We start from the raw sequence: 12,284 nt of genomic DNA, 5'->3' as shown, positions 1-12,284 counted from the left end.
TGAGTGTGAAGAGCCGTTTCTGAAGAATAGCCACAAGCAGGTTGAAAGCTTATGGGTAAGAATTAAGAGACTGAGGAGCAAAGGGAACCTTGTGGTTGGTATCCACTACAGGCCGCCTGATCAAGGGAAGCCTATTGACAAAGCCTTCTTACTCCAGCTACAGGAGGCATCATGCTCACAGGCTCTCTTCCTGATGGGGGACTTCAGCCACCCTGACATCTACTGGAAAGGTAGCACAGTGAGATATAGGCAATCCAGGAGACTCCTGGAGTGCATTGAGGATAGATTCTTAAGCCAGGTAATAGACAGCCCTACCAGAAGAGATGCGATACTGGACCTGTTGGTCACCAGTGCAAGCTAATTGGTGGTGTCAAGACTGGAGGGAGCCTCAGCTGCAGTGATCATGCACTGATGGTCCAACACTTCACAGGCCTCAGGGTCAGGCAAGGAGTAAAGTCAGAACCCTGAATTTTGGGAAAGCAAACTTCAGCTGTTCAACGAGTTAGTCAGCAGAACCCACTGGGAAACTGCCCTCCCAGACAAGGGAGCAGAACAGAGCTGGCAGACTTTTAAGGATGCTTCCCATAGAGTGTAAGAGCTCTTGATCCCCAGGTGTAAAAAATCACAAAAGGAAAGCAAGAGACCGGCATGGCTGAGTCAAGACCTGCTGGTCAAACTAAAGGGCAAGAGGAAAAGGCACGGGCAGTGGAAGCAGGGACAGGTATCCCGGGAAGAGTATGAGGATGCTGCCTGGTTGTGTAGGGATGAGGTCAGGAAGGCCAAGGTGTGGATGGAGCTGAACTTGGTAAGGGATGCAAAGAATAATAAGAGCTTCTACAGGCATGTCAGCCAGAAAAGGAAGGTGAAAGAAAGTGTAATCCACCTGATAAGCAAGACTGTCAAACTGGTAGCACAGACGACAAGAAGGCTGAGGTACTCAACAACTTTTTCCCTCATTCTTCACTGGCAAACTCTTTTCCCATGTCTGTCGAGTGGACAGACCACAAGGCAGGGACCGCGGGAGCAAAGTTCCTCCTACTGTAAGAGAAGATCAGGTTCGTGACTACCTGAGGAGATGCATCCCAGAGTCCTGAGAGAATTGGCTGATGTAGTTGCCAAGCCACGCTCCATGATATTTGAAAAGTCACAGCAGTCAGGTGAAGTCCCCGGTGACTGGGAAAAGGGAAACATTGCACCCATTTTTAAAAAGGGTAGACAGGAGGAGCCTGGGAACTACTGACCTGTCAGCCTCACCTCTGTGCCTGGGCAGATCATGGAACAGATTCTCCTAGAAGCTGTGCTAAGGCATGTGGACCACAGGGAGGTGATTCGACATAGCCACCATGGCTTCACCAAAGGCGAGTCCTGCCTGGCCAACCCAGTGGCCTTCTATGATGGAGTGACTACATCAGTGGAGAAGGGAAGAGCTACGGATGTCATTTATCTGGACTTCTGTAGGGCCTTTGACATGATCCCCCACAACATCCTTCTCTCTAAATTGAAGAGATAGGGATTTGATGGGTGGACTGTTTGGTGGTTGAGGAATTGGTTGGATGGTCGCATCCAGAGGGTAGTGGTCAATGGTTCGATATCCAGATGGAGATCAGTGACGAGTGGTGTCCCTCAGGGGTCTGTGTTGGAAGCAGTACTGTTTAATATATTCAATGACAGTGGGATCGAGTGCACCCTCAGCAAGTTTGTGGATGACACCAAGCTGAGTGGTGCAGTTGACATGCCTGAGGGACGGGATGCCATCCAGAGGGACCTGGGCAGGCTCAAGAAGTGGGCCCATGTGAACCTCAGGAGGTTCAATAAGGCCAAGCAGAGGGTCCTGCACCTGGGTTGGAGCAACCCCTGGTATCAGTACAGGCTGGGGGATGAAGGGATTGAGAGCAGCCCTGATGAGAAGGACTTGGGGGTACCGGTGGATGAAAAGCAGGACGTGAGCTGACAGTGTGCGCTCGCAGCCGAGGCGGCCAACTGTATCCTGGGCTGCATGAAAAGCCGCGTGGCCAGCAGGTCGAGGGAGCTGATTCTGCTCTACTCTGCTCTGGTGAGACTTCACCTGGAGTACTGCATCCAGCTCTGGAGCCCTTAGCAAAGGACAGTCATGGACCTGTTGGAGCGGCTCCAGAGGAGGGCCACAAAAATGATCAGAGGATGGAACACCTCTCCTATGAAGACAGGCTGAGAGAGTTGGGGTTGTTCAGCCTGGAGAAGAGAAGGCTTCGGGGAGACCTTATTGTGGCCTTTCAGTACTTAAAGGGGGCTTATAAGAAAGATGGGGACAAACTTTTTAGCAGGGCCTGTTGTGATAGGACAAGGGGTAGTGGTTTTATGCTAAAAGAGGATACATTTAGGCTCTATATAAGGCATAAATTTTTTTACTGTGAGGGTGGTGAAACACTGGCCCAGGTTGCCCAGAGAGGTAGTAGATGCCTCATCCCTGGAAACATTCAAGGGGTGGTTGGACGAGGCTCTGAGCAACCTGATCTAGTTGTAGATGTTCCTGCGTATTGCTGGGGGGTTTGGACTAGATGACCCTTAAAGGTCCCTTCCAACCCAAACTGTTCTATGATTCTCTTAAATTAAATTTGCAGGCCCCATGAAACTGAAAGGATCTGCAGGTGCGTTGAAGGACAGGATAGAATTTAGAAAGGTCTTGAGAAATTGGAGAAACAGCCTTAGGAAACAGGGTGAATTTCAAAAGGAGCATCAGAGGAATAGCACGCTAATGCAAGAATAATCAACAGTAGTACCCATGCAGAATGAGGAGCAGCGGGTTAGGAATGCTTCTCCAGAAAAAAATGGCCAATAGTAACAGTGGCTCATGAACTAATCATGAAGCAGAGTTGTGCTGTTTAGAGAAATGCAGAGATTGTGTAAAAGGAACAGGCTGTCAAAGAGAAGCATAATTTTCTACAGCAGCCTATAACCCAGCCTTCTTGAACTTGGCACTTGTTTTGGCAGCATGCCATGATAACTGAATTTAAACAGTCTTTGAGGGGGGGTTGCTGTTGCCAGCATCATTGCTACTGCATGCTGTAACCTGGTGGATCAAAGGGAGAACTGAGCCATGCTTCCCTCCATCTACTCACAGCCTGCTTTTCACAAGGCAAGCAGGGGGGGAGGAGGTCCCTCCAGATCCACGGGCTGGGAGGGAGTTGAGCTCCATTTCCCATAACCGCAGCAGAGGCCAGTGAGTGAAAATACCACCACCACGTCCTCTTCTGCCCACTTTTTATGAGGTGAGGTTGGCGGTTAGCACCTAAATCAAAGAGTAGATTTAAGCTTGTGGGTCCCAAATACTGAAAAGACGGGTGACTTAATACATGCTTCCTCTTAATGCTGCTTTCTGATAAAGCTTGTTCTCCCGCTGTGCATGGGCTTCTCGGTCACATCAGTAGCTGCATACATCTTTTTTTTTTGTGCGTTTGCTTAGGGCTTGAGATTCAACTAAGCAGCCAGGTAGAATTCATAACATAAAATATACCGCAGAATTTAATGAGTGAAGAATACATAAATTAATTTTTGCAAAACTGTACTTAAAAATATATATATACCTCTGTATGCATTTGAAGCTCAACATAATATTATTTCTGGAATTCCATGAAAAACCTGTTCATCCATTGCATAAGTTTTAATACAGCATTTTATGACTTAAAGTGTAAAGTATAAAGAAATGACTATCAATTGCAAGATTTTTCAATGAACAGCCAGGTCAAGCATGACGTGACTCTCAATGAACAGGTCAAGCATGGAGCAAACATAATTTATTTTCATCAATGATCTGGAGAGAGTTTTAAAACTGACACTGATAAAATTTAACAGTAATATCTAACTGAAGATAACGAGAAAGTGGAGGCAGAAAATTCAAAAGTTGTGTGGGAAAGGCAGTCAGTTAAATACAGTAGGGAATTCACTAGCAAAAAAAGGTTGTCTTTCTAGAAACATTAGATACAGACATAAAAAAATAAATAAAAAATTACTTGTGACCGGGAAAGTAGCCTTTTGGATGTTAGTTGAATTAGGAGGTAGAAAAGCCTTGGAACTCTGGCTCAGGTCAACTAACTGTCGTGGTGCTTCTTGCATCGGGTGGGTGCGGGAGGCCATGGAGCTGCTCAGTTCTCAGCAGCTCGGTTCATGCTTCTTGCTTTTTTGGGCCCTGGATGCGAAGCTCAATAGGAAGGAGGAGGAAGAAAATGCAGAGGTACTCCACTCTTCATCTCTACCACCCTCATACAAGAGAGGGCAGTATTGTTATTTAGGAAGACTAATAGGAAATGGATTCATCCATCCAAAAGAAATCAGTATCGAATGATCAGTTTGCATAGAAATGTTTACAGCATTTTTACTCAAATGCTATTTGTGTGAGATATACCTAAAATTAATCTGTAAAAAACGTAGTATTTCTGGTGGGCACAAAATAAAGAGATAATGTGATAAAGTAATGAAGTCGTATTAGTTACCACATTGATGAGAAGCTTTCAATGAAATGTAAAGTTTTATTGGTTAAAATAAAGTGATTGGATGAAATTGTACAGAATTTGTCAAATGTGTCATATGGATTCATTTATATGTTATGGCTGGATAAATACTGCCTGTTCTACACTCTGTTACTTTGTTATATAATTCTCTCTCTTTTTTTTTTTCCTTTTTTTTTTTTTTTTTCTGGACATCAGGTTGACAATACAAAACAAGTTTCCACCTTTCAGGAAGTGATTCGTGGAGAGGGGATATTACCTGATGGTGGAGAGTACAAGCCACCTTCCGATACGCTGAAAAGCAGAGACTATTACTCGGATTTCCTAATTACACTGGCCGTGCCCTCGGCAATAGCACTGGTGCTTTTTCTAATACTTGCCTATATCATGTGCTGCCGACGGGAAGGAGTGTGAGTACTTTAACACGCTAATAAGTAATTGTAAATTTTTCTAAGATTATAATGCACAGAAGACTATTTGTTAGAAGAATTCCATTCAGTTCATTAAAAACATTTAAAACAGGCCAAAAGATATCTGCTTGAAATACTGAACTATATCTCATCTAAGCACATACAGTAATTACCAAGAGAATTGATATAGGACCTGTAATTGCTCTAGTTGAAGGGGTTAAAAGTCTCCATGTACGCACAAAGCTTCACAAAATCTCCACATACGCACAACTCTCCAAAATGCCCCAAACAAATAAAATACTAATAAAGGATCATTGGTTCAGGAAAATATTAAGTAACTTCTAAAATGCTAACTTAAAAATAAATCCGGTTGAGGATATGAACTGAATTTAGACATATTATAAAAGAGAAACACATAAAAGGAAAGCAGCAAGTAACGTAATTTCTGCCATTTCTTACACAAACTACAATTTCATTTTGTCACAGAATTTATTTTAGCCAGAAGCTTGTTCTCTAACTTGCCTTTTCATTTCTCTGTGTGTGTGTGTCTGTGTGTGCGTGTCCGTCATCAGTATCACATCTCTATACGTGCGTTCATCAAGGCCTCATCATAAACCCAGTTGCAAATGCTGCCAAGTTGCGTTTAGCAATAACCTTGTCAGCATTTCTCCATCATGTACTATTTTCATCATCAGATAGATTTAATGTTCCAACTATCAATGCTATTATTTAATTCATAAATTTTGTTTTGTTTTTAGGGAAAAGAGAAACATGCAAACACCAGAGTAAGTGTCTTCTTTCCTGTTATTTTTCTTTTACCATTTAATTTTCATTCTCAGTAGCTTGTCATGCTTCATACATGTGTGTCATAATCTTCTTTCATTCTCTCTAATCCATGGTTTAATTCATAAATGTGAAAGCTGCTTTTAAATCAGAGTCTTGGCAAGGATAGACGACCAGAATAAAAAGGGTTTGAAATTAACGACTGTCAATTCAAAATAAAATAGTGCTGTTAGAGTAAATATGTTAATATGTAATTTATACTCCTGCTTATTGGACTTCCCAGCCTATATCTTAAAGGCAGTAGACAGGAGACCAAATTATCCCGGAAGGTATCCAGTGCCTGGACTATGGAGCGTTTTAAAATTAATCTATAAGTTTCTATGAATCTGCCGCAAGAATCAGGAGTTAACCAAAACTTTTATTTTAATTGCAGCAAATAAATGGAACATTAGTAGCAAATCGCACAGTCTTGGATCCTATGAAACATACTTATCCAGACAGCAAAATCTAATGGAATAATTACTGCCTTAAAAATTAAATAAATCCAATATTAATTAAATTAACTATCTAAAGGTTTACTGTAATTGCTGCACTGTAGAGTCTGTAGCATGCATCAAGGTCCTTTTATTTTTAAGAAAAATAATAATTGTAAAAGTCTATCAGTTTTGATAGAGCATTTAAAAATATGTATTTACTATTTTATTTCCTTTTGACATAGCATCCAGTTGGTTCACCACAGTGCTATACAGAAATCAACCAAAGAGCTCCGTGACATGTCTAAAAATAGAGAAATCGCATGGCCTCTTTCAACGCTTCCAGTGTTTCACCCGGTTACTGGTGAGATTGTACCGGCCCTTCACCCAGACAGCTACGATAATACCAGTATGCCGCTGATGCAAACACAGCAGTAAGTGTTTAGACTTCTGTTTTATTTGTTAATAGTCATTATGTTGCACGATTCAACGACGGATTCCGGGGCTTGCCGTCTGAAATGTATTTATGATGGACGTATCAGTAATGACTCTGTAGTTGAAGATAGCTCCGGCGCTGGCATTTCAAGCAGAAAGAAAGGCCTTCTGTTATAAAATTAAATGGCTGGGTTTCAGCGTGCAGACTTGGCAAGAAGCTTTGCGTGGAACAGTTACATTTCTGCATATTTTGGAGGAAAAACTGCTTTGGACAGAGGAATCAATTTGAGCTGTTCTATTTTAGACACCCTGCCTCTTAACCCATGTCTTTGGAGTTCTCATATAAAACTACCAGCAGCTTGGTAGTTTCATACCAGAAATTCCAGACTTTGTAAGCATTTCGCCATGTACCTGAAATGTTAACGTTGAACAGAAGAGCATAACCCTTTACGCAGACAATAAACACAGACTTGCCAGTGAAGACATTCAGAGGTCTCAGCTGCTTCCATTGTTGCCAGCCTCCCTCCGAGACAGAAACCAGAAAATTCTTCATCTCTGTTCCTTAAAGTTCATTTATCAGTAACTTAATGAAACTATTGAGACGGACCCATCTCGTGCTTGCTTTGCACGTGTTCTAATTTGGACAAGTCGGTTATGCTGTAGAAAAAAGGCATTTCTAGAAAGGTTTGGTTGAGGTGTCTGGGGTTGAGCAGGTCCGAGGCGCAGGGGTCTGCGAAGTGGCTGGCATCATTTTTCAGTGCCGTGCTATAACACAAGCTCCTCAGCTGGCAGCCTGCGTGGCCCCAGTGATACCGGTCCAGTGCCGGGACTAACTTGGCCCTAACTTACACGTGCTTGCCCTGAATTCCCTTCATAATGTAGATACGTGCTAGAAGAGTGTTTTCTTCTTCCTGTCCCAAAGCTACGTTCTCCAGAAAGTACAGCTGTGTAAATTATCCCTTCTACAACCGCTGCAAAGTGCTCTGCCCTGTATTTTACAGTTTCTTCTCTATTTAGAATAGCAACTTTTTATGACTGGGGTGCCAAAGCTGGTACCAAAGGCTTTCTTACATTGTACGTAGGGTTTTTATCTGCTTCACCTGCATTCCGTCCCCTAATTCCTTTCTATAAAAACAACCATAATATCTGGTAGCTGTTAAAACAGACACTTAAGCAGGACACAAAAATGGAACTTTGCCTTGGTAAGTGAAGCGGTCTGATGTGTAAAACTAGCTGACCATTCCTTCATTCCACAGTCAATAATGAAGTTGCAAAGACTCTCACCTTCTCTCTGTCTATCACTTATGGAAACCAAACCTTGTATAACATCAGAAACCTGTGGCGAGTCTTGTTACCTCTGGCGTTTCACCAAGTCTGAGCCTTTGAACCTAATTGACAAGTGAAATAATAGCAACTACCCTGTAACGCTAATTTTCTTTCTTTCATTGACTTGGCTAAGATTTTGATAATAGTGAAAATGGATTATTGCTTCATAAGCAAAACAGTGAAGTTCAAATGCTGAACTTTCATGCATAATATACTTCAGACTTTGCATGGAAGCATTAAAGATACTAAATTGTTTTTTGTAGGAACCTGCCACATCAGACTCGGATTCCACAGCAGCAGAGTGCAGGTCAGTACTGAGAAAATACTGTAGCTATTAAGTGACCGGTGCAGAGGAATCGTTAGTCAAACTGCATACAGTCTATGGACAGTGGAAACCATTTTCAAATAGAGCGAAGTATTACAGCGTTGTCATTCTAGATTGTTTTGATACATCAGTGAAAATTTTGGTACGGGATTGATTAAACAAGTAGGAGAAATGCTGCATTAGGACTCGGCATGAGACACTGGGAGCTGGTACAGCTGAGTTGGAAACCTCCTCGTATAAATAATTTTGTATTACAACATGAAGCTACAGCTAGATTCCCAAATCCGGTTACACTGTTCAAATTCCCTAGAACTTGATAGGAAACGAAAATTTCCGATTCCCAACAAATACTTGTTAAGCTCTGAAGAAAGAGCTCTTTATTGCTGTTACTAAACATAAAGATTTGATATTGGGGCATCTGTGGTGAGGCATATACCCACGCTGCAGGTTTCCCCTGTCTTAGTCATCGCTTTTCCATCATTTCCACAAATCCTAATGTACCGACTGAGGTCGTGACTGATCCCATCAGAGCATCTACTAAGGCTGATTCTCCTCTCTAAGTTAGCATATCCGGTCTGAGAAAAAGCGACAGCCATAGCCATGTGAAAGGGGATAGGCATCATACAAGGAAAACGTAGAGGCCAACGTGTAATTTTTGAATATTCAAAGACGTTTTTAGGCAAAACTCTCTCTATACATACGTATTGAACATAATACGGGAACTACAGCTCCAAGAGGAAGACTTGTTTTAACTTAGGAGTTACGTAAGCAACTCTTTTCATTCAAAATCCTTCTTCTTCATTACTGCTTTCGGGGATTAAAGGAGAATTTCGTATGACAACATTTCAAAGATTTGAGGCAAGTATATAATAGATGCTTCTGCCCATGTGTGGTTTTTTTTTTTGTTTTTGGGAAATTAAAAACACATTTATAAAACAAACAAGCAAACAAACAAAAAAACCCAAAAATCTGACTGCAGTTCTGCTGGCTTTGCTATTTGTGTGCTTTATTATACATATACGGGGAATGGCAGATGACCCTGGCGGTATCCCTCCAGAGCCACCAGCACTGGTTTGGGTTGACATTTAGCAGAGCTCTTCACGCTCGCCACTGCAGGCAGTTAGAAGGCGGAATAAAAATGTCACACAGTTCTGCTCTTCTGTTATGACTGTCTTGTTACAAGAATTCCAGTCTGTCTCGCAGTAAAAAAGATGGAAAATCACCTGGCAGTCCTGTATGTTGACAGCAGTGAGACATTTAAAAAAGGTATGAAATACAAGCTAGCGTGGGTTTGTTGCCTGCAAGCCGCACCAAAGAACTGCCATAAAAATAGATTTCAAAATCCTCCAGTGTCTGTATTTTCTGTGGTACGTTATTTTGGTAGAGTACACCTGTTCTTTCCTATTCATCACAGGCGCTGCCTGTGACAAGCTCTCAGAAATCAGGGGTGAAGAAAATGTATTTGGGACAGACAGTGTTTCCTCCCCTTCTCTTAGTTTTCAATGGCACCTGCCTTTGTAACTCAGATGTGCAGGGGACACTGCAAGCACATCCATGACGTGATGGCATGTGCCTCTCGCGGTTTATCTTCTAAAGGATATCCATGACTCCTGTTGTCAGAAGGTTACGTTTTTAGAATGTTACGAATTTTAGAATGTTATGAAAGCAGAATTCAGGCACTCCTAAGATTTTTAGTAGCATCAGTAGAAACTTAGCAATCAATGTATTGATCTGTTGAACTAAGAAATTTACAGAACTAAAACACTGAAGGCCAAAAAACCTACAGAACTAGACATTCATTGTTGAATTTTCTTCCTTTCCTACAGAAAATTCCCAATAATATACTCAGGGTTATTAACATACTATCAGTCACCACCATGAAAGAAGGTATTTCTATTTTAAAGCTTCAGTAGACCATCATTAGTAATTTGAAGAGCAGACCATGTCTAATAACCACTGTCCTCTTCAGGAACTACCTGAATCCCCAATAAGAAGCAAATTTGTTTTTAACCTTATATAAGAATGCAGATTTAATAGCTGACAGTAATGCTCGACTCTTTCACGAAGTTGAAACATAACTGGGAAAGAATTGTATGAAAGGTGACAACTCGCATCAAAGGTTTATATTATACTGCTGAAAATTGCTAGCGGTCTCCAATATGAAAAGGCATGTTAAGTTTTATAATTGTCTCTCTGTCGATTGGCAAAATTTGTGAGGACTATTTTAAGGTGCTTAGATTGAAAAGTTTATAGGATATTCCTAGAATGCAAGAGACTAAATAGTATATGGACACCATATACTGCATTTTTCCGTTTTGAGCGTCACAGTCTCCCCATGAAGCCTGTTAGATCCCAAACAGAAAGATAAATTCCCAGTTAAATGACCTTTTCCTCGATCTCTCCCTTCCCAGAAGCAAGCGAGCAAAGCTTTTCCATGTAAAATGTCGTCTTTTGGTCCAGGTTGTACTTGTCGTGTTTCTCCGGTGTGGTTGTTGATAAAAGCCTCATAAATACTATTTATGTGCTGTGTTACCCATTGACAGTTCAATATCGTTGAAGCATCACCTGCCACTGCTGGATTACATACACTCTCATCTACTTGCAGGTAAATGGTATTCCTGAGGAAAGAAAACTAACAGAAGCAATGAATTTGTAATCGGAGAAGGCAGAAAATTGTCTCGTTTCCTTCTTTGTTCTGATTGATGCATGAGTTTTTCTGGTGTATATTGTGCATGCCCATAGTATTAAGATGATCTCAGTGCCAGAGCCTACGATCACTCCCATATAACTAACGTACTGTATCCTTTTGTACTTCGGACATTTTTGACAATTTGTAAACACTGATAACTTTTTATATTTGTTACATTCAGAAAATAATCTTTCAAATATATGTATTAATAAATATCAAACTTTATTCTGTCTTGTGATCTCTCCTGAAAGTTGTCACAGGGAAGTCAAAACTACAAAATGAGCACCAGGTTGAAGGGATTTCAGACTGTGCTCAGCGGGATGACGGAATTGCCTTACGTTTGCACACGACAAGCAGTACTCTATAAGCATGACAACTTGTGCAATACGATGAGGCTCAGAAATAGTATTCCGGATTTAGTAGGCATTAATTTTGTAGAGATTATTAAAATGTCATGAGCAAAGTTATTTTTGGAAAAAAAACCACAACAAAACCACCGAACAAAAGCCTAAAACTATTCCTGTTGAAAATTGGATTTCTGTTTCTTTATTTGACAGCTTGTGAGCAATAAAACATTTAAAATCTGTCCATTCATTCATCTGGTTATTTTAGAAGAAACTGTTACAAACTACTGTAGGCGGAAATTAATGTCTGCAAATAAGCAAGAGTAAATTTTGTTACAGTATACATGGACTAACTTTTAACTCTTCAAAAATACTCTTCAACTTTTCTTGGTGATATTCCTCATGCCCCCACGTGTTTTATTTTTTATATCCTCCACATTCTTTGTTCTTTTTGGAGCAAAAAAAGTTGTGGAAGAACTAGCTAACCAATAATCCAAGGGTGATTCTTGGAATCTTGGAAAGGAGTTGATTAAATAGGTGCTTTCCTGGGAGGTGGCTGCTTGGAGAGAGGCATTTGTGCAGCGGAAAGTTTAATAATACAAACTTTGTTAAAAGGATCTGAACTGAGGTTTCCTAATTTTTTCAATAGATGGTGGTAATTTATCTCCCGACACTGTTTGTGTATTTCAGCTGAATTTTTTCTGATGCTTCTTTAAATCCTCCAATACAGCGTAACACAGGATTTAGGGGCTCTGGCTGTAAGAGCTCACACCAACACTTCTTGGGGTTTTACCTGAAAGCATCGTATTGCTTTAAGCTGACTTATGCTTTGTCTTTTTTCTGTAATATTTTCTCTTTCAGAAGCTGTATGTTCATCAGGACATTGCACTGTAAGCAGAAAGCCGCGTCTGCTTTAAAATTGCTAAACGGTGCCCGCATTGCCTTAGCTGAGGTTTCTGAGGTCTCCACTAAGACAAACTGAGTAATGCAGGAATTTAAGACTGAGGCTAAAAAG

The 12,284-nt window shown here is 41.1% G+C and overlaps 1 protein-coding gene across 1 annotated transcript in view; it reads left to right on the top strand.

The window, feature by feature from the left end:
• Positions 1-11,037, top strand: part of SGCE (sarcoglycan epsilon) — a 35,947-nt gene extending 24,910 nt beyond the window's left edge. The window contains 6 exon segments of the mRNA XM_074574697.1: positions 4,683-4,894; positions 5,653-5,679; positions 6,396-6,584; positions 8,175-8,218; positions 9,060-9,094; positions 10,842-11,037. Of these exon segments, the coding sequence (XP_074430798.1) occupies positions 4,683-4,894; positions 5,653-5,679; positions 6,396-6,584; positions 8,175-8,218; positions 9,060-9,094; positions 10,842-10,892 (558 nt within the window). The 3' untranslated portion in view covers positions 10,893-11,037.
• Positions 11,038-12,284: the final 1,247 nt, after the last annotated feature.

This window comes from Larus michahellis, chromosome 2 (genome assembly GCF_964199755.1).
Source record: "Larus michahellis chromosome 2, bLarMic1.1, whole genome shotgun sequence".
NCBI classification, from domain to species: domain Eukaryota; kingdom Metazoa; phylum Chordata; class Aves; order Charadriiformes; family Laridae; genus Larus; species Larus michahellis.
The sequence above is the reverse complement of the archived record's forward strand: the minus strand, read 5'-3'. Positions and strand labels throughout refer to the sequence as shown.